Source organism: Thermobia domestica, chromosome 9 (genome assembly GCF_964235325.1).
Source record: "Thermobia domestica chromosome 9, izTheDome1.hap1.1, whole genome shotgun sequence".
Lineage (NCBI taxonomy): Eukaryota > Metazoa > Arthropoda > Insecta > Zygentoma > Lepismatidae > Thermobia > Thermobia domestica.
The window spans coordinates 143,503,603-143,530,280 of NC_137462.1; the positions used below are offsets into that span (position 1 = coordinate 143,503,603).

The 26,678-nt window shown below is 35.9% G+C and overlaps 1 protein-coding gene across 2 annotated transcripts in view; it reads right to left on the reverse strand.

Annotated features, from left to right (window-relative positions):
• The window catches only part of LOC145695079 (fumarate hydratase, mitochondrial-like), a 47,358-nt gene that overhangs the window by 9,521 nt on the left and 11,159 nt on the right, over positions 1-26,678 (reverse strand). For both annotated transcript variants that reach the window (XM_081771950.1, XM_081771951.1), the window contains exons 2-7: positions 26,238-26,363; positions 21,347-21,457; positions 16,621-16,800; positions 12,297-12,452; positions 6,716-6,908; positions 1,890-2,093 (exon numbers count right to left, since the gene is read on the reverse strand). In XM_081771950.1, coding sequence (XP_081628076.1) covers positions 1,890-2,093; positions 6,716-6,908; positions 12,297-12,452; positions 16,621-16,800; positions 21,347-21,457; positions 26,238-26,363 — 970 coding nt within the window. The remainder of the gene's footprint in view (positions 1-1,889; positions 2,094-6,715; positions 6,909-12,296; positions 12,453-16,620; positions 16,801-21,346; positions 21,458-26,237; positions 26,364-26,678) is intronic.

The window sequence follows — 26,678 nt, forward strand, 5'->3', positions numbered from 1 at the left end:
AATGAAATGAAATGTTTACGTCCCATGGTTATGCCGGCTAGGCTAAAGGAGATTGTGATGATGAGAAATGAATGAGATTGTGGAATGAAGAAAGTGGGAGGAAACGGGAATGCTCCGGGAAAACCCACGCATACGGTGTTTGTCCGCCACAAAGTTCACTTGGCGCGAGCTGAGATTGAACCAAGGATCTTATGCACCAGAGGTGAACGCTCTACAACTGAGCCACCGCGGCCCCACACAGATTTGGGACACTAACGACATTCCATGCGCAAAAGTCTACCTTTTAAAATACCTGATAATATTATTGAATTTCAGGTTAAACTTAAATATGACTACTCATATAGTACAGCAAAATTAATACTCTTCTGTTGGATTACAGGACACATAAAAAATCTGAATGGGAAATCATGAACGAAACCAAGCCACTTTAGTAGTATAAAAGTAGAACATTAATGATTAACACTATTTATAAGTCAATACTAACAGCTTTCACAACCTCAACATATCATTCTCTTATTCTCTAAAAATCCTTTTTTTTTTTTTTTTTTTTTTCCCTGAGTAGTGCTAAGATTAGAACAAATTTACTTCCGAAAGTCATTCACAAAAGAAGCAATTTACTAACATATCTTGGTTACTTGACGATTGTTTGGAAAATAGATCTACAGAATATACTTTTAGATTTTAACAATGTCCATCCTAAAATTAATTTCGCCATAGAATTGGAAAATAATACTAAAATTATTTTTGGACAAGTTAATCAACTGACTGAATAACAAATTTTACGTAATATCTACAGAAAAATGAACCGAGTCATGTCTACATTAAAAAAAAGCGCATTCTACATAAATATATATATCGAATTATTTTTTCCTTAGAGTTTACAAAAATTGTCTCCAGAATAGCTACAATAAATACTCGTTGGATCTTAAGGAACCAAAAGCTCTAACTACATACAAGTATAAAAAGGAGCAACTTGATAATAATAAAACAGAGGAAAAAGGGTCTCTCTCCCGTTATAGCATTGTCTTTCCTGTGGAATGCAAAAATTGCACAAAAATTTCTAACACAAGTTGGTATGTAACTGTGACCAAACCCAAATAGGAAGGATTCAACGAAACATTGATACTAGACTCAAGGAACGAATTAGATATTGTAAGGATCAAAATCAAGTGGTCTCTGGATTATCTTAACACCTAAGTGAATCGAAAGCATATCATTAAACACATTTTACACAAATATTTCTTGTCTATAGATACACAAGATTATGAATCTTATTACATTAAAGACCAAGGACCCAAAATTATATTTGGATAAAGATAGCTTAGAGAAGCAATGTGGCTACACCATAAACTACAATAAACATAGAAATCCTATACTTTCCAATAATGCAACAAAATGTCGAATTAGTGAGAACCTTACAACCTCTATCTAATTCAGTGTCAATGAATATGGAAATAATGTTTGATAAACAAAAACGGTAGCTGCTTTACATTTGTATAGTGTTTTGTAGTTCAAATTACTCATTTTCAGAAGCAGACAAGCTTACAAAGCTATTAATTTTGACTCCAACTCGTGAAGATATTCTTTTCCTGCACAACAGAAGAAAAACTAAATTTGGAATAGAAGCTGCTCAAGCAATGATCCCAAAGTAATAACACGTCTGACAATGTTGACAGAAGTCAAATAAACGAAATATTGCAGTTTTTTTTTTTAACGCACAACGCACCAATGAGGGAAAGTCTTTTGCAGAAAATGGTACATTCAAATGTGTGTCTTACCCAATATCAATAAAGCAACATAAAATGACCTAATCTACTTCTTATATTTTTCTATATCATATATAAACAACATATTTGGTATAGAAGTTTTCGTTTATCAATATTACTCACCTGGCATAATACTACTTCCTGGCTCGTTTTCTGGAAGCAGAAGTTCTCCTAATCCGCATCGCGGCCCGGAACCTAAAAACCTGATATCATTTGCAATCTTCATTATACTACAGGCAACTGTGTTAAGAGCTCCAGACATCTCAACCATTGCATCACGAGAAGCTAGCGCTTCAAATTTATTGGGTGCTGTTACAAAAGGTAGACCTGGGGAAGAAAAATAAAATAAACTCTGGCAAATACAATAAAGAGAATCACGCGAAACTCATATTTATGAATGAAACTATCTGGTAGTTTAAGCAGTTAGTATCATATCTTCTTCTACTCCAAGCATCTCGGGTTTTAACGTCACCAATATTTTTGAGGTAAAGAGTGGTTCATTGTGAGGTGCATTTTTTCAATAAGGATTTTTTAATAGGTCACACGTAACTAGTGTCAAGCGTCATGCAGCGTGACTCAGTATTGAATACCACTTTACATGTAAAGATTTACACCAGAACATCGTCTTTAAATTGCGGAGCTGTGTTACGAAAATCAGCGCTCTGTGAAGCAATTTCTTCGTGAACTTGAGCAACTTATGATCAAAATAGTAGACCCACCAAACGCACTATAGCCTACCAAACTATTTCGAACCGAATGCATATTATTGGACGGTCAACGACCGAAGAGATCACGTCCAGCACGCAGTGAAGAAAATAACTAAGTTTTACGTCCCACGATTATGCCGGCTAGGATAAAGGAGACGATGATGATGAGAAGGAATGAAAAAGTGGGAGGAAACGGGAGAACCCGAGAAAACCTACGCACACGGTGTCTGTCAACCATAAAGTCAACTTGGCGCGAGCTGGGATCGAACCAAGCACTCCATCCACCAGAGGCGAACACTACCACTGAGCCACCGCATTCCGAGCCGAGTTCCATTTCTGGCAGAGTCATCGGTCCATATTTCTTTAAAAATGAGGATGGCCGGAACGTAACCGTCAATAGCCCCCGCTATAGTGTCAAGATAACAGACCATTTGCTACCTGAAATTCAAGCCTGTCTTGTCGGTGATACCTGGTTTCAACGAAACGGCGCTACTTGTCATACAGCGCGAGAAACAATGGATTTATTGAGAAATTATTTCGGTGAGCAGCTGATTTGACGTTTCGAACCAATGCCATTATGTGATATCTTGCACTATTGCATTATTTTCTTGTAGGGTTACGTGAAGTCTCAGTCTACGCGAAGAAGTCAGCTTCGATTGAAGCTGAATTGAAAGCAAACATTACCCGCGTCATTTGCCAGATTCCAGTCTATGTTCGAACGAGTGGTTGAAAATTGGATCTTTAGAATGGGTCCCTTAAAACGTAGCTGTGATCAATATTTGAATGAAACAATCTTCAAAAAAATATATGATACCGATTGTTCTTTCGGTTCATAATCAAGTTTGCGCCATTACATTCAATTTTGTGTGTTTTATTTCAAAATGTATTTCTGAATCTTACGATGAATCACGGTGTATAAGCAAAGAATCTTATACTTGAGGTTAAGCTGATGCCAAACAACAACCGTCTAGGCTTTATATCCTTCCATACCTTAAGTAAGTCAAGTTTTAACTTTACAAATACTTTTTGAATAATAATAATAATAATAATAATAATAATAATAATAATAATAATAATAATAAATTAATCTCTGCAAACCACATGTGTTTGGCCTGTTTAAACAACAATACTCTTGGCTTTATATACCCTCTCATACCCCGGTGAACCTCAATATTACTTTCTGAGCTTTAAACAAAAAAATCTGTTAACCTCGAAAACCATTTCGAATTCATGACATATTTGACCCTTTAACAAACAAACATAAAACATCAGCACATGGGACACGGATACCCACCGTTACCCATGAAGATATTAACGAATTGACTTCATTAACGAACTCAAGACGAGATAAACGATCTACCTGCTTATTTAAAAAATGCATTCGATCAAGAGTTATCGTTTGAAGTAACGTAAGTACGCACTAACACTACACCTTATAAAGCCCACAAGCATGATTATTAATATTATATATATATATATATATATATACACTGCCGGAAAATAAAATTACAACACCACGAAATTGTTTTCCAATCTGAACCACATTTATTCTATATCCTGCACATGGTATAAATATGAGATATTACAATATTAGCTCCTTCAGTACATTGTTTTGTGAGCGGCACGTCTATCACCACACTACCACCACCACTTTAGTACCGTGTATACCCTCTACGAACTGCAATACAGGTACGGATTCATGCATGAATTCGACCACCGAGATGACGAATAAAGTCTTGCGGTACATTCTGCCATGCCTGCTCTATCTGGTTGCGCAAATCAGCAACAGTTATAGGTAAACGTGGAGCAGTTGCCAGTTGTCGACCCATAATGTCCCATACATGTTCGATAGGATACAAATCTGGGGAGCGAGCTGGCCAGGGAAGTCGGGACATACCTTGCAGAGCACGTTCTGTTGCACGGGCAGTATGTGGCCAGGCATTGTCTTGCTGAAAGAGTACAGGACCCTCCTGTCGCAAAAAAGGCAGTAAAACCGGTTCTACCATCTGTTGCACGTAAGAGGTGTTTGTCAATGTCCCATTCACGAACACTAAAGGTGAGCGAGAGTTGTAGCTGATTGCACCCCATACCATAACAAGTGGGGTGGGACCACTGTGTCTTACACGCACGCACTGTGGGAGCAGACGCTCTCCAGGTCGACGTCACACTCGCAGTCTACCATTACTTGCATAGAGAGAGAATCGTCTTTCATTGCTGAACACAACGGAACGCCATTCCCTCCTCCAGGTGCTTCTTTGCTGATACCAGGCCAACCGTGTACGTTGATGATGTGGCATCAGTGGCAGACGGGCAATTGATGGGTATGTCTGAAGTCCTGTCGCTAGTAATATGATCCCAATAGTGCGTGTGGAAACTTCAGGGGCCACATTTGCTCAAATGTTGGACGTGGTAGCTGTACGGTCTGCCAATGCCGCCCTCACAATACGGCGATCTTGGCGCACGTCCGTGTTACGAGGACGTCCAGAACCTTCTCTGCGGGTGTGAGAATGGGTTGCTATCCATCGCTGCCAACACCGCTGCATCACAGATGCGGCCAACGTGGTTGTCTTCGACGAAAGGATGAACCAGCCTCTCTAAGGCCCACAATACGATCCCGTTCGAACTCTCATTTGACTGTATGGAGCGCGATTGCGTCGTCGTGGCATGTTGTCTTGCTTGTGTTTACTGTGTGAGTCACTTTCATGCACCTGCTGATCTTCGGCCTCTGCTAATTCACAACACACACTCGGCACAGGTGGCTCAAATGTCCCTCTGTGGCGCTGCCATCTGTTGGCCGAAAATGTTACACAGTTAATCATCTACTTCACTATCACCAAAGAACCCAATACTGGAAGCACATCAATCTTCCTCATGTTTTACAGGGTGTTGCAATTTTATTTTCCGGAAGTATATAAAAGAGGGCAATCATTGCATCACTAGATGAAGCAGTTTTGAAGAAATGAAGACGCAGTTTCGAAGTGAGACCCACACACACTTTGTACCTATGGAAAATTCGTTAATTTTCCAGTACTTTAATAAAAAAGATATCTACTTTTTTTTTTCAAAAACAACAAGTTTATTAAAATACCAGATTTGAATTTTTAAGGAGTTTGGTTTACCAAAAATTCGCTTTATATATTTACTCTCTCCGTCCGTGTCCGTCCGAGAGATACAAAATCTCAAGAATTACTTAATAGATCACCATCAATTTTGGCCAGGACAGGATGTAAAGTGTCAAAAATTAGGAATCGAGTTCGTTGATGGACGTGATCCATCTAGTTGATCCCAAGATATACACAATCAAAAATCGGTTCTCCATGTATTCCTATGGGAGTGGTTATGAATATCACCCTTGCTTGAAAGACTACCTGCAGTGCTATTGAAATGAAATGAAATCTTTGAGTTTTACGTCCCACGGTTATGCCGGTTAGGCTAAAGGAGACGGTGATGATGAGTAATGAATGAAATGGTGGAATGAAGAAAGTGGGAGGAAACGGGAGAACCCCGAGAAAACCCACGCACACGGTGTTTGTCCACCACAAAGTTCACTTGGCGGGGGCTGGGATCGAACCCGGGACCCCAAGCACCAGAGGTGAACGCTCTACCACTGAGCCACCGCGGCCCCTGCAGAGCTATTGAAATCAGCAGATAATTATACTTGTTCAGGATTCCAAATACTAATCTGTCTGTGGAATTCAACGCTAAAAGACATTAAGTGGCTTTTTCCGCGACGAATCTAAAGACTTAAATATTTTCTGTTTTTAAATATTCATTATCTTAAAGTATATTTAATTTAATTTAAGGTAAAATACTATACTTAATCCTAGGCCTGGTAAAATTTAACCTGTTACGGAGTTTGGTTTGCCAAAAACCAAACTAAATTACTTCACGTGGTGTCAATACTGTGACACTGCTACTTATGCAATCGTAGAACCCAAGCATCTAAAGACAAACATGGTTTCATTAAGGATTCGATATTTACGTCAGTGAGATAAACTGTTCAAAAAGGCCATAGAATAAATGGCTGAAGTTGCTCAAGAAAACTCTTATAGTCGAAATAAATAAGATAGATCCATACTATCATTATTTTCTTAAAAATCGCATTAAAAATTTGACAATTTTTTTTTTTCACCTCAAAATTACAAAATTTAAGTAAAAATACTTTTACATGTCCAATCTCTATACTATTTCGTGCACTAATAAGAGCTTTGTGTTAACTGAACAACAAAGTTGAAAACAAACCTGTGAGTTCAGATATTTTGGCTGCTACTTTTTCTGCAAAACCTTTCCGTGTATTTAATCCAGTGCCGACAGCAGTTCCTCCGGCCGCCAACATGTATATTCTGGGCAAAGCAGCATTAATTCTGTCAATAGCAAATTCCATCTGTTGAACGTAACCACTGAATTCTTGGCCCAGTGTCAGCGGTACAGCATCCTGCAGAATAATATAATCATAAATTAAAATAAAAAAAAGTAACGGTAGGACAGGTAAAGGGGAAAGACGGGAGAGATTTATCCCCGGGAAAAGAAAATTTTCACCCCTGGTAGGGATTAATTTTTCCCCTCTCCAGAATTTAAAAAGTAGGTATATAGTTGTAGTACTGCATAACTTGCTGTTTGTAACTTCTGTTCTCTTTTTCTTTTCAGATATTTTGATTCCTAACAATCGCATCAGGGACACATTTGATGACACAGGTTTCGTGGTTAATGCACCAAAAACTGGATGACCTAATACTGCAATGACAGAGGATAATGGAAAGACAGTTGCACTGACATTTGTCAACAGCTCAAAAAAATCAACGCGGCTAACATCCCTGGAGTTTTCCGTATCAGGAACGCCGTTACAAGTTCTGTGTCGTAATGGTGTTGTAGCCTTCTGGGCACGTTTGAAGGATGTTGCAATATTGGAGGACATATCAAACTTTTACGTGACGGAAAATTATTAAAATTTAGGTGTCACTGTATACCTCCTTTTGGGCACATGGGTGAAATTCACTCCTCCCCTGGAAAATATTAAATTCGTACACTGATAACAATTTAATGTTCGGTTACATAGTAAGAAATATGTAAACCTTTCTACGAATTTTTACTATATTTTAATATTCTTGTTTCAATTTCTATTGTTTTAATTCCACCCGCTTCGTGGATTATAATAATATACATAATCCACGTATACTGATTACGGGTCATTCCATGTGAAATCAACAAAGCCTACAACCCGACCATCTTAGATTTTTACCAAATTTTAGTATTTCGTAGGGATGGTCGATATATGGAATTCTGCAAAATTGTAGCTTCCTGTATGACGGAGTTTCTGAATTATGGGGGCTCAAAAATACGAAAAAGTCGTCAACTTTGGTACATACACGAGACTTTCGGACAACACTGCTCTTGATCTAATTGGCGTAGAGAGCTGATTCTTGTTTTGTTTGAAAGAGCATAAAATAAGCTTTCCAACGATATATCGCATGCCTAGTTCTGAAAGAATGTCTATTTAAGATCACCCAGTATGACCTTTTGACCTTGAACTTTTGAGGATGCATATCTTCGATTTTTCTAAAACTCGCATATAATTTACACACAGCTTACTCTATAACATAACGAAAATAGAAGTTGGGACAGTGATGGGAACTTTCAATAAAATTGTTTTCTTAGTAACAATTTGTTTGTATCAGACAGTTTTAATGTATAAAACAGTTTGCATTTAATGTACTACTAATAAAAAAGCGACAGCTATCGTGTCCAAGCTGGAAAAGAGTTAAAAAAAAAAAAAAAAAAAAAAAAAAAAAAAAAAAAAAAAAAAAAAAAAAAACGTACTACGAAAGCCACAGGAGTGACGCTTCCGCTTCGTATTCCTTATTAGTGACATATTTTAAGTTCATATGTTTATATATTTTGCCATGCCCAATTATATAATTATTTTGGTGTTATTATCTGGTCACTATAAGGTCTTTTCAAACTTGCTCTTGCAGCAGGTCTCTTTCAAGTTTCCCGAGTCCATCACACGTACTTTTTCCATGTGCGGCGAAAAAAAAAAGCAGGTACGGAAAAATTGCTTTAATGTATCTAATATTGATGAAGTTCTTGTGATTTTTGTAATGAGCTGCTGCTCCATCGGAGAAATAGAATAATTCTGTTAAATTTTCAGAACCGAATTTCTCTCTCAGAAAGGTAATAAGTATTTTCTGCAATAGGTGCACTAAAATTGTATTATGTTTGAGACAGTCATATACGACGATCACATTGTCAGTTATAACTGTACATGTCTGGAGATTTCTGGAGTATAAGCAAAATAGTTGCTTGACCGTTATTCCAGTGGAAACCTTGTGACGCTTCTACGAAAACGAACGAATAATTTTCTGCAAAATCGGAAAGAACAATGTACTGTTTATCAAGAAGTTTTTCTTTCAGATCCTTCAGATATGAAGATTGTTGATGAGTAAGTTATCTTACTTTACGAGCCATGTAGTTAGTGCAGTGAAATTCTTGCTGATGTTTTCTGACAGGTCAACTTTTTGGAAGTACAGTTAGCAATTTTATTTGCACACTTCTATCAGTTGTTCGAATTTTTCTTTCAACTGCATTATAATTTCACTTTCTGCTGCATTTTGCTTCCCACACTGTAGAAATGTCTAATAATTTTGTGATCTTTTGGGCTGCGGTTCAGAGATTCTAACGCACTTTCTTTGACGCACTGCTCAATATCACTATTTCCAGCATCGGTGCTGCTAATCATCACATTCTCTGTTATTACAGGAGTCCCACCCGCATTACAAGGTGTTGCTAGATTCTTACGACAGGAATCACCAATTTTAAATCCATCTTTTAGCGATGAACACTTTGAAATCATCCATGGCATCATATTTCTCAAATTTCTTTTGACATTCTCATGATCTTCTATATTAAATGGATTGCAGCAAACTTTCTTCTTAAATCTCGACGATGGCACTATTCTGATATAATAATTCGTTAAATAAGATGACCATTGGAACATTGACTTAACAGACACCGCAATCAAACTTCTGTTTTCAAGTATAAAGTCAGCACCAGCACATAAACACCTCAATCGTATATTTGAACGTGTGGACTCAGTCCCCTATCAACACATTCCTCTAACTAACGTATCCACATCTCTCAATCTTCCAAACCTTTCTGTAGCAGATGACTGCGTAATCTATCATGCTGTTGTGCAATGTTACAGTGTTGCAAACTGCTTTATGCATTAAAACTCTGTCTGGTACAAACAAATTGTTACTAAGAAAAAATTTTATTGAAAGTTCCCATTATTGTCCCAATTTATATTTCCGTTATGTTATAGAGTAAGCTTGTTTGTAAATTATATGCGAGTTTTAGAAAAATCGAAGATATGCATCCTCAAAAGATCAAGGTCAAAAGGTCACACTGGGTAACCTTAAATAAATACTCTTCCAGAACTAGGCATGCAATATATCGTTGGAAAGCTTATTTTATGCTCTTTCAAACAAAACAAGAATCAACTCTCTTCGCCAATTAGATTAAGAGCAGTGTTATCCGAAAGTTTCGTGTATGTACCAAAGTGGGCGATTTTTTCGTATTTTTGACCCCCCATAATTCACAAACTTCGCCACACAGGAAGCTACAACTTTGCACAATTCCATATCTCGACTATTCCTACGAAATACTAAAATTTGGTAAAAATCTAAGATGGTCGGGTCAGAAATCCCTGTTCAATTTGTTGATTTCACATGGAATGACCCACAGAATTGCAAATGACCGTTCAGTTATATATTAACAATTCGACTGATACAAACTACTTACAGAATTAATAAGATCTAAAATTTTTAGTCCTATCTCCTGTTATCTCTCTCTCTCTCCCTCACTGTCCCCTTTTTTCTGTCCTTCCAATACTTTAACGTCAATCTGCTTTCTGTAAAGTCTAAGAACGTACCTCAACGATCTAGAGAATCCGTAAATAAAAAATAAATATGTCGCAAGAGCTACAAAGATCCCAATCTTTGCTGCTTGACCAGTGTTTACGTTTCTAGGAATATATGAAGTCCACACGCTCCTAGAGCATTTCTTGTCCGACAGATCTTCACATTCACTTTGAAATTCTTCTACTTAGAAAGTTTAAGTTCAAATTTGGCCCATCCATGGAAACTTCTACTTTATCAAGTCAATGACCCAATCTCTTTCAGAAATTTTTCCAACAAAATATCTGCAGAAGTGCGATTTAGAAATACACTATTTTAATATCTAAACAGTATCTCGTTCTTTTCAGTAAACTCGCCAGAACATATCACAAACTTGCCAACAAAGCATTCCAAAACATTAACCCTTCTGCAGATGACTGAGTTACTGCTCCTACCTAAACCGTAACAACCACTGGTAAAATCCACTGGTACTTTAACTGTTTGGAAACCTGAGTTTAAAGATTTTACTAAAGTTACTACAAGAATAAAGCGACACTTTCTGGTTTGCTCAGCTTTAGTTATTTCATCTTTCAGAATATCCGGGTTTAAGTTCTTGATGCGCTTAATGTTCATCATCTTCAATTTTCATTTGAACTTCTCCATCGCTGGATTAGCAGTCGGACAGATTTTTGACTGAGCTCTATTGATAGACCAGCCCATCTCAATTTATCTGGCAATTTTTGAATATTATTAGTCTTAAATATGCATCTTCTACCTACTAGCAGCATGTTTTAGCCTATTTTCAGTTTCTTAATTCGTAAGACACATATTTGGTAAATTCTCCTGACTACTTCTGTGCTTCGCTGACCAAATGTCGTTTTTCTGACTTTCCAGAAACCCTGAGAAGTTTTGCCAAATTATCTGATTTTACTTGTAATTTAACATATTTTGTGCAAACTTAACGTTTTCTTTTTATAGGCGACCGCTCAAACTACTTATGGAGAATGAGCTTAGGTAAGATTTCGTAACATTAATATACGACGTACTTTTCGAGAAGTTGATACACGGATACACAATTCAGAAACTGATAGTTTTAATGTTACAGATCCACACAAATCTTTCCATCATAACTGGGATCTGAATTTAGGGTTTTATCTATACTTTGTGCCTTTACTAGTTATCGAATCTAAAATCAAGAACAGATCGTTTACAAGTAGATACCATTTTCACTAGTAGAATTATTTATTTTGGAAGAGTTAGTAAGGTAATACAAAATCTGGTTCCTCTGACTCTCGAAAGGAATTCCATTTCGTATATGACATGAGCTTTATTTTACAATTATAATGTGATCTTCTATTCTAAACTATAGAAAGTTAATACAGTAATTTATATTTTATAAACATTTCTTTCAATCGGTGTCAAATGTTATTGTTTAGCAGAATACGCAATATAAAGTATATACATAACTATAAATATTATATTTAACCATACTTTCATGTTACAACGAATTACAACGTTTATTCAAGAAAGAAAACCTCAAATACTATCTATCACACAAATAATTCATAGAATTAATATTTTTAAAGAAAAGTAGACTGGCAAAAATGAATTCGACTTAATAACTTCTGAGAAATACATGAGGTAGAAGCAAATATATTCACTCTGTTACGTTATGTTTAAAGAAATGTCTATCTTTATCAATTAAGTTGTGAACAAACTGACCAATGCTTCATGTTATAAGTTACGCCATTTCTTTTTAATTTACAGAAAACCATACATATTATACCACTCATTTAAATGTTATTAGAAAAATATCTCAGGGATCACTTTTGAAAGCGACTATATAAGCTACTACAAAAGGTTTCGTGACGTGTTCTTTTTATAAACTAAAGGAATTTTTTTTAAAAAACAAAATGAATATATCGTCTTACCTGAGTATGTGTTCGTCCTATTTTGATAATGCATTCAAATTCCTTTCCTTTCTGACATAGAGCATCGTGTAGCGTCTTAAGCCCTGGCAACAAAGTATTATGGACCTCCATCGCTACAGCAATATGCATCGCCGTTGGAAAAGTATCATTTGAACTCTAGAGAATAAAGATACAATACTAAAATAACTAAGTAATTACATGCACCGCCTCTTAAAATTTTACAATATTGACAATGAACGTTTCCTTTACTTTGATTTCTTCTATTTGTCATTTTTTTAAAAGATTATCAATAATCGATCTAAAACGTCCCTCGTATTTATACCTTCCTATGAGATTTACGAATTTTCGATATTTTTTTTACTGTTACTACAATTTTAAGTAAAAATTGTTTTAATAGCAGACAATAATTAACAATCAATTAAGATACAAAATATTTTGAAATAAATACTCGTCGACAAACCAATTTCAATTGTTTTCGTCTATTCCTTCATTAATTTTTTCCAATAATAATAATAATAATAATAATAATAATAATAATAATAATAATAATAATAATAATAATAATAATAATAATAATAATAATAATAGGAGGCGGCGGAGGAGAATTACCACTACCCTCTTTGGACCTCATGTAAGATCTTTCTTACAGTTCCCTATGAAAGGATTGCAGAAACCTAAAATCCTTCTCAACCGTCTTTTAAAATGACAATAGGTAGAAATAGCAGTGCTGGGCAAAATAGGTAAGCAAACCTATTTGAAATACAAAATAGTATCACAAAATGTATTTAAAATACAAAATAGTTTTCATAAGTGTATTTAAAATACAAAATACATACTTCAAATACATTTGCAAAATACAAAATAATTGTCACATTTTATACATAGTCTGCAAAATATTTGTTGACTATGGTTCATGTAATAGTTTAGACACCAAACATATTCATTTTCTTTGCACTAACCTACATCAAATACTTCCATTAGGCGTACATCAAACACGACTCTTTCATTTACGAAAATGCTTATTCGCTTTCAGCAACAATTGTTTCTCGAACATTTTGTCACTCCTACTCATTCTGTGGGGTCTCAATGAGGCCCCCAAATGAGAAAAGTCGCTCAACAGCTGCTGAACTTGGCACACATGCATTGAACTTTTTAAATAATTTGAGAACAAATGGGTACTTCTCCAGTACATATAGTGAAGTATCTGAATCCACACGATATTGGAGACACTGTAACTGAGAAGCATTGGTGGACGCAAAGATATTCTTCTCGTGATCGCTAGTGTCCGATTCGAACAAATAATATTGTTCATCATTAAGATCATCTGCTCTCTCTCTCATTTGATGCCACAGTCTTATCGGTTGAGTGTTAATGGCGAATCTCTTCCACCATAAATGCATCTTTCATAGATCTGTTCTCCTTGGTGTTGGGTATTGAATAGTGGGGGATGTCAAAGTTGGCAAGGAATGACTAGTGTTTTAACGCTAGGTACGTCGAGTAGTAGAAAAGAATGAAATGTAGGTATTTACCTGTGGTTATAGTGAGTTTTATAATTGTAGTGGGCAGCAAGATTCATGTTACGATAGACTGTGATTTTAAGATAAAAGTATAGCATTGTTCTCAGTGTATTTAGATTATATTCAAGTTATTAATTGAATAAATACGATAAGTGATTAATAAGAGTTCATGGTAATTACATTAGTAATTTAACTACTTCGATTTGGTACCTGATCAGTGGATCTAGCCAATCTTTGATAAGTCCTGTTTCACCTTTCATCATTTGGAAACCCATCTAAGTTTAAAAAACGGATGAGTGACAGAAGCAAGGATTGCATAATTTACTGATGACTCCAAGGTTAAATATTCATGGTATCTTTTGTCCATGTCCTTTAACAATACCTTCAGTAGCAGATTACAGTACTTTAATAAACGGGTTTTCAGTTTCTCCAGAACTTCCTTCATGCGAATAAGTTCTGGGATGAGGTCGCCATAAAAGAAAGAGTCAGACGATTGGAGTCGATTAAGTCCTTGTGCTATGGGCTCCATACAATTTAAGTATCCGTTGAGAAATTCCAAACTCCTTATCTTTAAAAGTAGGAATTCCCAATGCAAGACATGCATCATTTAACTTACTTTTTACGTTTTGAATCTTCGTTAAATCATCAAAATTACAATTCGGGAGACACACCAACAATATCTTTGAAAACTTCACAAGATTTCGGGAATTTCGACAAGTGCCTGGGAGTACTGTCGACAAGTACTGTACTGTCGACAAGTACCTTGCAAAGACAGTGTGTTTATGTCTTTTTTAGTTCTCTCCACCTACTTCCTTGGAAGCATCTTTACTATCAACGGATTCAACAAGGTTAACACTATGACCACAACAATGCTGATGAGCTGGCTATGTAAATGAAGTACTGCGTTCTAAAGTTTCTCTTACATCCGACGATTCCACCTCGTCATCATCAGATTCATCACTAACATTTTTTTCCACTTCAGATGGTCCATTCCTTGATAGTGTGGATGCATCGATAAAAGCCGGAAATTGGTTACTAAACAGTAGATAATCTACAATGGTGCTTCCACGTAATGTTCCTAACTCTTAGTTTCTAGTATACCGTGTGGAGGTTAGTAAACTGCGTAATACTGTATTGCCTTGCCAAGATCAGACCTATTTTGTATTTTGCATATTATGCAAAATAACAAAATACACTACAAAATCTATTTCAAATATAAAATACAAAATTATATTTTGTATTTTAAATAGGTATCTGAAATACATTCATTTGAAATAGATCCCAGTACTGAGAAATAGTCTTTTAAAAGTGATTAGTTATCGAGCAACAATGCTGATTGTTTCACTCATTCTCCCACGCTGATTTAAGTTAGGAGTTTCAAATTTTAAAGTATCTTAGAAAACAAAGATCATGGCATCCCATCTTTCTCAACTTCCAAATTACTGACCGAGGAAGATGGAAATGCTTACCGAGCGACACAACATTAGTTTCCTTTTTCAGCACAGAGGTGAATGACATTGTCATAAAGTATTCTGTGCACCAAGTACGACAAATAATTATCTACCATTAACTTGAATTAACTTTGGTATAAGTGTACCATTTTAAATTACCGAAATTTTCAATGGAAATTCCCATCTCGAGCAGCGCGCTATTTTTTCTTTCTTTTTCTCCATCTATTGTAAATTCACTATATGAAACGGCATCAATCGTTGTGATATATGAGTATCAAACAAAAGTATACTTCTCGTAATAAAAACATATACAAATATCTCAATACTGATGTGACGAATTTGCAAAAGAAGATTTACGAAAATGTCGCTGATGAAGACGGGAGGTTCAACTGAAAATTTCGTCAATTAAAATATCACTATTAATTCAAGTTAATTTCTGCAATCATGCGTCAGTTTAGCTCTTCAAGTTGTTTACCTAGAATTGAGATGAAACTTTATCACAAAATTCCTTTTATAGCTTACATTTTTATCCGTTCATTTCACATTCTTTGTCAATAAATCACCTTTACCTGCTAGAACAACGATTCCTTTAACATTTTAGTGAAATTAATAGCTTAGCAAATAATGAAACTGTTTTGCATTTAGGTACTAAACTTAAATGGTATTACTGCTTATTCCTTGAAGTATGATCCTAAAATTTTCCTCTGGGTCACTGCATGTCAAGTGGACCTCGGGTCCCAGTTCGACTATCTCCAAATTTGGTGAAAAGATTCTACCTAGGTATAAGGACTTAGATGGTTATGTGCCAAATGTAAGTTTAATATCTTTTGGGTTGCATTTTTATGGCCTTTTAAAGAGCCAGCTGCACTCCGCAAGCGGGTACAAAAGTGGTGTCAACTTTGTCTAGCTTTTTTTAATTTGTATTACACATACCGGCCTTTGCTCTTTCACATTCAGACAACTTTTTGAGCTACATCAGAAATACATTACTGATTAGTATTGAAATATATCTGAGTTAAGAGGTACTTGTTGAAAAGTAGGTAAAAAATCTATGCAATCGAAATTTTTTGTTGAATGCATTGATTCAACCAAGACTTAGTGACGTGATAAAGATCTATGCTGTCTATATGAATTAACTGCAATAGTCGAAAAACAGAAAAAAAATGTAACAGTGTTAGTGTTACAATATATCTAAAAAGGAATGCAGCATGCCATAATACATTTTGTGTGACGTGATATTATGATACATACATTGGATGCTAATATTCTGTACATAATGCATGTACATTCAAATTATCTATATTATTATTATTATTATTATTATTATTATTATTATTATTATTAGTATTAATTTACCTGACTTTTGTTGACATGATCATTTGGATGTACGGGATCTTTGCTTCCAAGCTGTCCTCCCAAAATTTCAATAGCACGGTTACTAATAACTTCATTGGTGTTCATGTTTGTTTGGGTACCTGAACCTGTTTGCCAGATGACTAAAGGAAAATGTTCGTCATACAAATTACCACTGATAACCTGAAAGATAAGATTACACTATATTTAATATTTCATTAACACACTTTGCATGATAAATATGAATTTTAACTTCTCATAAATTTAAGCTCACGACTCACTGACCAGATCAATGAAGACTATGAAAATGTCTCATAGTAGGTAATTGAGGGCTCCAGTGGTAAAAATACACAAGTAATAATAACTGCAGACAAATAATCACTTCTTCAGCATAAACGTCTATTCAGAAGTGTTTTCCTTTTGTAATATTTTAAAACAGGAACGGTAAAACTATAGTTCAAGATACTACTGCAAATTAGCAGAGGCTACGCTCATAATAATATGCTCCGTGGATAATGACGAAGAGAGAATTAAATAGATTCCATGTAACGTAGACGAGATTCTTGGAAAGACAAGAAAAATCTAATAAGAAATGAAATAATGAGGATAAACTTAAGAGTGTACGGGAAATAGTTAAAAATTTTACGCTACGATGGTATGTACAAGTCTTATTCGAAAAATCCTAGCCCTTAATGTCTTATTAAAAAGCTGTGGTGTTATATAAGTCCTTGCACTTTTGTTCTAATCATCTGTAGGTTGGTTGTGCTAGTTTCTGCGCTCACAAGCCGGTAAAAGGGGCCTTTGTCTTCGCTTGGGGCAGGTTTCAGCGTTATCACTCAAGCTCGCTTGTGTTGTTGTTAAGTAAACATGGCGACGCCACTATTAATTTGCACCATGGAAGAATAGCATTTTGTAATCCGTTTTTTCTGTTCTAAAGGTGCTCAAGTCGACCAAAACTTTTAGCACAATGTTTTATCAGAGTGAAGTATTTAGGAGTGGATTGAGAAGTCCAAAAGCGGTCGAACAAGAGCGAAAATAACTGTGACAAAGAGACCTTTCTTTTTTCTTAGATTTTTATTTCAAGCAAACATACTAAATTATACTGCATATTATTGTGATAATAGCCTTTTAAAAACAGGCAAGTGATCATTTTCCTTTTCTCCTCTTTAAGAAGACGTATATGCAGAAAGAACGAAAGGATTTCTATCTAAAGGAATTTCTGCATTTCAAGATGGAGGAAAATGCCATACAAAAATGAACAAACAGATTGTAAGATAACACAACAGTCCTCAAACGACGAGCTGAGAAATTTTATAGTTTAAAAATCATGAAGCATTTAATAATTAGTTGCAATCAATTTTGAGGCAGACTGTACTGCTCAACGCTTCCAGAACAACAACAATGGTCAGTACTACATACACTCACTACTTTATAGAAACTTATAGGGTAATCTTACACACTCATAAATTATATTATTAATGAAACAAGTGCGGGTGTTGTAGACGTTAAGTAAAGTGTGCAAGTCAGTCAGTCTGACAAGGCTAGGAACCACCGGAATAAATAAAAGGATGTAGCAAGAAGGGAAGAATGATATTAAGAACCAGGATGAAGAATGATGGCGGGAAAGGAGCTAGTGATGAGGTTTCTTACACACAGAATGCCGTAACCAAAAATTTATGATGATATATTGGACGAAGATTAATAGAACAAATATATGTGAAAATATGTCCTGTTACCAACGGTTCGAGTTGAATAAATTATAATCAACGCCAAGGTGGAAGTGTTAACAGTGGAATCTCTTTTCTTATTATATCACGGTTAACCCCTTATAACAAGGGATGTTTGAATATCCTTCCATTATTAGCAATGGATGTATATAGCACATCACATAGTACATCCTGTGTTGGTCCTGTAATTCTCGATAATCCTATTAATAAACTACGTCAGTTGTTAAAAATCCACATAAGAATACGCGCGGTAAACGTAATACCAGACTTCCGAACTCTGATCTACCGGACTCACTCTGCTGTACTGAGACAACTTTCACTATTCACAGCAGATCGGCTTGCGTGACGATTGCGGTATCACTTTGAAATCCACATGCTTTTCCTTTCAATGGGCAAAACAAGCATATAGTTATATATATATATATATATATATATATATATATATATATATATATATATATATATATATAGAGAGAGAGAGAGAGAGAGAGAGAGAGAAAGAAAGAAAGAAAAACTTTACTACCTATGTCTCGCACACAGATGAAACTGAATGAAACAAATTGTCCAAATGGGATCGCTGTTTCAAGCACAAACATTAAAGTTCAATACATATGGATAGAGGAATATGGCCTATTAGAGAAAGGTGGGTGACCAGGATTATTTGAATAAGACTATACGTATAACGTATGTGTTATGTTTTTGGGACTTTAAAATTGATTGTTCTTATATTCCTTCACCGCATTCGATTTAAACTCTATATTTCATTAAGAGGCCTTCTATCATTGAGGGAACGAAGAAAAGTCGTTACTTAAATCGTATACCTATGCATCAAGATTACTTTCAACATTTTCTTGCCTTACATATTTAGTTGTTTTTCGTTTTCCTTCTTTATTTCAGTTTTTCGCCATTTCGGTAAGAACTATCAAGTACAGAGTGGCACACGATATGATCCATTATTTATTTATTTATTTTTTGATAAAATATTTACTAGTAAACATGAACAAGAAATCTTCTAAGCTCCATCAAATTTTTAAGCGGTGCAGCACAGAAGATTTATTGTTCAAGGTTGCAGTGACATTACTGAAAACGTGCAGTTGAGCAATGATTAACATTCATGTTTACTTAAATGAAGTTCAGAATCAAAATGGAGGTTGTATTTAACACGTTCTGCATTAGAACATGTCCCCACAGTATTTTGTTTCTTTTGATACTAGTTTTATTGTAATATTCTGACTAATAAAAGTAGTCAATATAATGTATATAGGGCGAATTATTTATCTTTGATATGACCTCAAATTTCAACTTAATAGACAAAATAGACTGAAATTTTGTACCAAGGAAACGTCGATAGCGGGACATTGGCATACTCTGTGATAGAACAAGATTAATAGTGTTGCAATCCCAACATAAAGTTGTAGTTTTACAAATTACATTACAGCAGATTATTATATATACTTCAAATTTACATATAAAACAATAACTTACAATACTACACTTATCATACAGTGTTGCAAAATAAGTAAGTATAGTAAGAGACGCGTACTATAATGATTTACGCTGTTTTTCCAGACATATTCATACAGGAAACAGCAATTGATGTGCCCACCTTCTCAATATAATCTATCTTTACCTTTATGCACTTTTGCCAGCGGTGTGTCAGCTTCAGAAGACCCTCCTAGAACAAATTGTTTGGAGCCCACGCACACATGTTTGGACAGCGTGTTTAAGTTCATAAGCATTTGCAAACCAACAACCATGCAGGTTTTTTCATTGCGCCGAACAGGTCATAAGCCAAATTCGGAGAGTAGAGAGAGTGTGGCAGCACTGTAAACTCTAGTTGGTCAATGGCACCAGTGGTTTCCCGGTTGGTTAAGACGTGCATTATTATGTTGCAGAAACACTTCTTTTGCCCATTTTCCTGGTCGCTTGTTTTGATTGGCAAGACATGAGAGTATGAGGTCTCCACATACGCTGCACTATTAATCGTAGCTCAACTTTCCAGCCAATCGATCAGGATAATGCCTTTCGGGTCCCAGAACAATGTAGCCATACGCTTCCCAGCTGAAGATGTTCGCAGTTCATTGATTGCTTCTTCGTCGTCAGCTCATGGTAATGGAGTCAGGTCTCATTACCAGTCACAAGCCTAGACATGAAATTTTCGGGATCATGATCATGGCATTGCAAAAGTTTCCTGCACACGTCCACACGACGTTGTTTTTGCTCTGCAGATAAAAGTTTTGGAACCCATTTTGCACTGACCTTCTCCAACTGTAAGTGACAGTACACGATATGCTGCAGGATATTTCTGGTTAATGCTGTGGCAAACTCCATTCCAGAGAATATGATGCATTTGTTCTCTTGAATTGTTCTCTCTACCACGTCGATAATGACTGGTGTTGTCTCTATCACTTTCCTTCCAGAATTGCTCCTCTTTTTCGTCAAGCTGTTACTTTCCAACCATCTACTCAGTTGTACATTGTTTTCCGCGACGGTGTATGTTCTCCACATATTGCCACAAATCACCTATGGTTTCAGCAGGCGCCACGCCCTCTTACATAGGAACCACCACGTCCTGCGCTGTCTTCAATAATCACTTTCTATGTTGTCCATTAGTAACACTCACGGGAATTCAAGAAATGGTGTTGCTGTCCTCTCTGTTGCAAGTGACGCTCTCAATTGACAGACTTAGGTGCCCGTGACTGCCTTCCCAACTTCACTGGTCCCCTGCACTTGTAACGAGAGAAGTGTAAATCTTTATAACATGCCCCTCGTGTATATATAAGTGGATTATTTCGTACATCACCCTGTCTCTATACACTAAACATGTAAATTTGAATGATTCCATGTCAACAGTAAATGTTGTGTATAAAAAAAACACTACAAGTTGATAGAGTGAAAAAATTTCCTCTGGAAGTGTATAAAAATAAATAGAAAATAATACATCTACTACTCAAGTACTCAACGCCTTCCCTGTCTATAGAACCTCACAAAAATATAAATACCTCATCCGCTGCTTGACATATAGCGTCTGCAATTTTTGGATCGAGTCCGAATTCTTTGTTTACTATTGCTGCCGCCTTCTTTAATATTCCCATGGCCTTAATCACTGGAAGCTGTAACGTAACAATATACCAAAGGACATTAGAAAAAAACTTAAAGATCTAACAACATACATTTCAAAATACATACCAAAAGCTTATTATCAGAACATCCTTAAAAATAATCTGAAATATTCAAGAAATCAAACAGACAATACATCAATGTGCGCATATTAACGCATTAATTTATTTAAAAGAGCGAATATTGTTACGTGTGTGTTGTGTCAAGGTTTATTATTTCCCTACTATATATTTCCCAAAACCTTCTGTTTACGAAACAATCCGGAAGACATGAACGAGCAAGCAGTAGAGTTTGTGAAATATATAGTAGAAAAATAATAACCCTTAACACAACATACAGGTAACCAGTGACGTAACTAAGCGGGGGGAGGGAGAAACGGAGCTTATGCCCCGGGCGCCAGTGGGAGGGGGGCGAAAAACTGGGCAAATATTTATTTACACCACTATACGGCAACCACAGGAGTTTTAGCAAATTACAGATCACGAAACATTACCTCAGAAACTTAATAAGACAACAACGACTAACAAACCTTAGCATCATATCCATAGAGCATAAGTCAGCTTCAAAGCTATATTTTGAGGACATTGTAAAAAAAAAAAAAAGTTTGCGGCCAAAAGAACCCGCAAGTTTTAGTTCCAGCTTTTTGTGTTTTCATTTAACTTACATAGATTTGCAAAATGTCCGAGTATAATATCCGAGACAACAACTTGACTGTTTATCATAATTAAATACACTATTCTAAAGCAACAGACTGTTGATTTATTCTACACATGTGCACATCCCGATATAATTCCAAAAACATTGCGATTTGCAGTTATGATAAGATTATAAGAATATGTCAAGCATCCTAATCTCAGATTATCTGGCAATTAAATATTAATTAATTCGGTGTTTTATCTCGTACTAAAAATTAAATTATGCATTGCAATTTTAAAATCAAACTTTATTACTTGAAGAAAAAACGGAATAGGAGAATTACTGTGTGATACCAATATCAGGTATAGTCGAGGAGCGTTTTGGTTTGGTTGGTCAGGCAGGGCGCTAAGACGAAAGCTCTGAAAGCTCTGAGTTTTACGTCCCACGGTTATGCCGGTTAGGCTAAAGGAGACGGTGATGATGAGAGATGAGTGAAATGGTGGAATGAAGAAAGTAGGAGGAAACGGGAGAACCCCGAGAAAACCCACGAGCACGGTGTTTGTCCACCACAAAGTTCACTTGGCGGGGGCTGGGATCGAACCTGGGACCCCAAGCACCAGAGGTGAACGCTCTACCACTGAGCCACCGCGCCCCCACGGCGCTAAGACGAGTTCTTGTCCCGGGCGACAACTAGCCTAGTTGCGTCGCTGCAAGTAATAATATTCAATCTTTCACACAATGTTGTTATTGAACATTAAAGAGGACTCAAAAACCGTGAAACATAATACAGAATGTACGGTGAGGAATTGATGTGATATTTGAAATCAGTGAAACAATGCAATTCGCAAAATATTCGTGAAATTATGGCATTTCATTCCTGTTTGAAAATTCTAAAAACAATTTACGAAATTTAGCTAATATTTAAAAGTTACTCACGAAAATAAATATAAAAATACAATAAAATAAACCGATCGATACAGGGTAAATGTAACTGTACTTCATGTTCACCTCATAATTGCAAAATACAAACTACGTGAACTCGGTAAAAACTAGATAACTATTCGTTACACACACTGGTATGGAATTAGCTAGCGACACTGTAAAGAAGAAATAAACGCCTCAAAAATTAACGTCTTCGAAGAAAGAGCAAAGCAACTCGCCGATTACAGAATAGTGAAATCTTAAGATATAATTCGGTCTACCTACTGTAAGAGAATTTCATGGGAATCGTCAATCTCTGAAAGAAAGAAAATAATAACCAAAAACATATTGGAGCCTCGAAGAAAATGAAGAAGTAAACACTGGTTCGCGCGATTGAAATGGCCGTTTTTACATGTGGAGGGAAACCACCTTCCATAACACAACCATGGAAAGACCGAGGTCATGCGCATAATGTCACAAATCCCTACATGTAAAAAAAAAAAAAAACAGTCAGTAAGTTGCACAGGGTCGCGCGAAAATGCATTATGGGGAAAACAATACCGAATGATATTTCCTTTCGGGTTTAAATTGTAACCTTCTACATATCTACCCGCAAAAAACTATTAATAGTGATTTGTACCAGAGTGGTAAATGAACGCACCACAAGTGACATTTCGTTCTAGTGACACAACAGTGAAAAATGTGCCTCGCGGCCACCGACCACTACAAAGTTCTGGTGAGCTCCTCAAGAACACCGTGAAAGTTGATTCACGGGGAAGTGTTTGTGCGACGAGTTAGGTATACACCATATTAATTATTGTCGTTCGGCGGCTCTACACAACACGTAATTGGTGAAAAAGTTGGATGCCACGTTGAAAAAGTTGAAATTCATGGATGCCACGTAAGTTGACACCCGTTAACGGGAATTGCCGTCTGAAAGTGTCAATTCACTGACTGTACGGAATAACTAGAAAGGTTTTCTGCTTCGAATCGTTACTTCTAATGAAAAGTGGATCTGGCTACAACAATTGTAACCCATCAGAACAGTGGCTGGATCGTGATCAGCGTCGAGGACGGTTTCAAAAACCACCCCTCTATTCACAGAAAGTTTGCTGGTATGAGTTTTTATGATTGGGGTCAAGTCTTTCTCCGTCGAGGTGAAACCATTACTGAGGATCGTTATAGTATTGAATTCCATGAAACGAATCACGAACATCTCCAAGTAGCCAGCAAAGGTCAACGAACATAGTTTCTTCAAGTTGCACGACACACATGGTTAAGACTCTTCATAAGTATGAAACATTTCCTCATCCATCGTATTCTTCTGATGTCTCTCCTATCAACTTCCATGTCTTTCGCCGTCTAGAGCATTACTTGGAACGGAAGAACTTACCGTTATGACCGCGAAGTGCAATATGTGGATGAGGATTTCTTCGTATCGCGGACTGCGGATTTCTTTAATCATGGAATGCAATCATCAGCTGAGCGATGACAAATGAGTATGGCTTAAGTCTGATATTATTTTGACTAACACAAATACTTTCCTCTCAACTCTAACGGGTTATAAATACGAGAGAAAGTCAAAAGGTAGAGGGGCTTTTGCAATTTCTCGCACTAGGGTTTAGTAACATTGCTAATATCCAGCGCTGAATTAGTGTCGTCTGCAACACTTCTATGCAACGTGACACTCTTATTCCCACGTTAGCCGTTAGAGTGTAGCAGACCATTACACATGACAGCTTCACTGTCGATCTGCACCAAGGAGAAAATAAGGGCAGTGATTCGCTTTTTGTTTGCGGAAAGTGTTAAACCTGTGGAAATTATTCATCGAATGCAAGCGCAGTATGGTGACAGCTGTTTATCGCGAACCAAGATCTACGAATGGACAGAGCTTTTCAAACAGGGAAGAACTTCTTTATGTGACGAGGAAAGATCGACATCAACGACTGAGGCCAATTTGAAAGTCTTGAGAGTATGGTGATGGAAAACAGACGAATCACAGTGGACGAAATCGCCAATACTTAACATATCAGTCATAGTTCAGCGTATTCCATCTTACAAAAGGAATAGTGCTCAGGGAAAGAAGATTTGCAACCGATGCAGAAGTCATTGATGTGGTGCAAAATTGGTTACAGGTGAAACTGATTTTTTTTTCTCAGACGAAAAAAAAAAAAAAAAAAAAAAAAAACCCTTATGAAACGTTGAGAAAAGTGCGTTGAAATGTAGGGAGATTATGTAGAAAAATAACGTATGTTTCAGTTTTCTCGTATTTTAATTCGCATCTCTAAAGCCTAGTCGATTATGTCACTGAGTTTACTAGTTTCAAAAGTCGTAGCACATGCCACAACCAAAATGGCATGGACATCAGTTGAAAATTTAAAATGGTACTGTTACAAATAAATGATACTGGCGCTAAATATAAATTTGCTTGATCTACATATTATAAAAATCAGAGCAAAATATACATTATCTATAGTATAAATTGTAATAAATATAAGTTTAAAACTTTGATACTTATCCGTCCGCAATTTTGTGAGATCTCGATTAACACGGGAAATAATGATATACCATTAGTGTATATAGTTATTAACTTATTTCCTAATGCTATTCACATTAAGTCCTCATATTCTTATTTTCACCTTGAAAATGTTGACAGAATAGTAAAAATATGACGAACGAATGATTTTCCTTCAATGAGTTGATGATATGATACAGAAGATCAAAGTGAGTATCATTCGAGTTTATTTATAAGATACCACTTCAAGAGGCTTGCATTAACAATGTCAAAAACATATCATCTCAAATGCCCAAGTAGTATGGTCTTAATAATTTTCGGCAAATCAACTTTTGCCTTTGAGAGGTACATTAGGTTAGGGGCACTTAAATCAAGTTTAGGTTAAAGAAATATTGGGAAACTCGAAAATGTAATTAATTTGGTATATCTAGAAAAGTCAACAAAATTGTGATGAAAATATTATTTTCATTTGTCCATGATAATTGGAAAAAGTTATAATTTATTTAGATGTATCCTAGGTGCAATCTGAGAAACTAACTTATTTAACTGATTCCTAACCACATAACAAATGTAAATGAAAGATTTTCATAAAACCAAAACAAAGAGTAGTGTGTTCTTTCTTAAAGATAACCCAGTTTTTATTACTACTTGAATATGTAAGATAAGATTATCTTATTTTACTTAAATACTAGGAAACTTACCGGCATTCTCTCAGTTGGTCCGCCAATTGGAAAATTCATAACTGATCGAAGAGTTTGAGCGCCATAATATTTGCTTTTAGGTACTTGCAGTTCACCAAAAGTATCAAATTCTTTCCTGAATTCCTCCTGAAAGAAAAGCAAGAAATTCTTTATTCAAAATATGCTTGCAAAATTAAAGAAATTTGGTTCGCTATAGGTACCTTGTAACAATATAATTTTAAACATATATAAATAAGGCAGGACTATGATATAAATGGGTTTTGAAAACATCAGAATTTGTGCGGAAACCTGAATAATAATTCTTTGTATTTCCGAATTATAGTTAGCAAACTCATTTCATATATTGTTTTTTCTTATATTTATTACTGTTCGCCATCCACCTTTCTGTGCGTGCAGACACACGTTCGTACTATTTTGTAAATATAGATAAATTTAACTCTG